At 50.1% G+C, this 1,144-nt stretch overlaps 1 protein-coding gene across 1 annotated transcript; it reads right to left on the bottom strand.

Annotated features, from left to right (window-relative positions):
* Positions 1-353: 353 nt before the first annotated feature.
* Positions 354-1,081, bottom strand: ETH_00041210 (uncharacterized protein; the record flags this gene model as incomplete). Its single annotated transcript, XM_013380179.1, has 2 exons — positions 354-579; positions 915-1,081. Coding segments are annotated over 2 exons (393 nt in total), but the record flags the coding sequence as incomplete, so codon positions are not given.
* Positions 1,082-1,144: the final 63 nt, after the last annotated feature.

The raw sequence follows: 1,144 nt of genomic DNA, 5'->3' as shown, positions 1-1,144 counted from the left end.
TAGTGGCGAAACTTGAACTTGAATATTCAACTACGTGGCCCGAGCCAAGCTGCTGCTGCTGCTGCTGCTGCTGCTGAGTCTAGTGGCGTTGCAATTTGAATTTAATTCGTTTTGCGATTTCTGTTTTGGGTGACAAAGCTGCATGCAAATGCTGCAGCAGTGGCAGAGCAGTTGGCTGGACGGAGGCTGCTGTGCAGGTCGGCGTGCAAGTAGTAACTGGCGTTCTAGGCTTTATTTTTGCGGATTTTTTGCGCAAGTTGGCGAATAAAAGTAAATGACAAATACAAACCAATAAAGTGGAAAGAAAAGCCTTCAGTTGGATGTGTTTGAGGCCGAAAGACTCGCGTTTCAGTTCAGATCCGCTGGCTGAGGCGCTTGGCAACGGTGCGCAGTTGGCTGTACACCTTGCCTTGCGGCTTTCCGAGGATCAACGAACAGATGGAATGCCTCGCCAGTTTTATGCATTCGAAAGATCCCAAAATGTGAATTTTTCTTCCTGCAATTACAATTCGAGTTCGCGTGGCGTTTTCTATGGCGAAGCGCGTGGAGCCGTTGCGCCCGGTCAGCCGCCCGATGCACCTGCGCGCCCGCGGAAACCTCGGGAAAGCTCGGCGAATTCGATTTCAATCGAATGAAATATTCTTTTTTCTGATTTAGTTCCACAAATGGACACAATTTGAACCATTTTAATCCACCAATGCGCGAAAAACACCCCACAACTGCCCCCAAACACTGCAGCAGCGCAGCAGCGCAGCAGCAGCAGCAGCAGCTGCTGCCCCCCCAAATTCAAATTCAGCCCGGGCCACCAACTGCACCCACTCAACTACAACACAAACAAACAACAAAACTAATTAATCAAAACAAATGAACAAATAAACGAATAAATAATTAAATAATTAAACGGTGAAGCTGACCTGGAGAAGTGCGCGCCGGTGAGTTTCTTGACGTCTTGGACTTCAAAAGACTCCAAGTACATGTCTTCCAGCCTCAAGAGAGCCACACAATCTCTTTGTTCAAATCCGAGGAGAAAAGCCCGGACATAATCTGCTGCCTTGGCGAGTCTGGAGTTGTCGTCTCCCCGCTGCAGCACGCCGCCCCCCGTGCCCCCCGCAGCAGCAGCAGCAGCAGCAGCAGCAGGAAGCGG

This window comes from Eimeria tenella, genomic scaffold, assembly GCF_000499545.2.
Source record: "Eimeria tenella Houghton genomic scaffold, Eth_scaff4548, whole genome shotgun sequence".
NCBI classification, from domain to species: domain Eukaryota; phylum Apicomplexa; class Conoidasida; order Eucoccidiorida; family Eimeriidae; genus Eimeria; species Eimeria tenella.
Note: the sequence above shows the minus strand (reverse complement) of the source record. Positions and strands in the feature narration are given on the sequence as shown.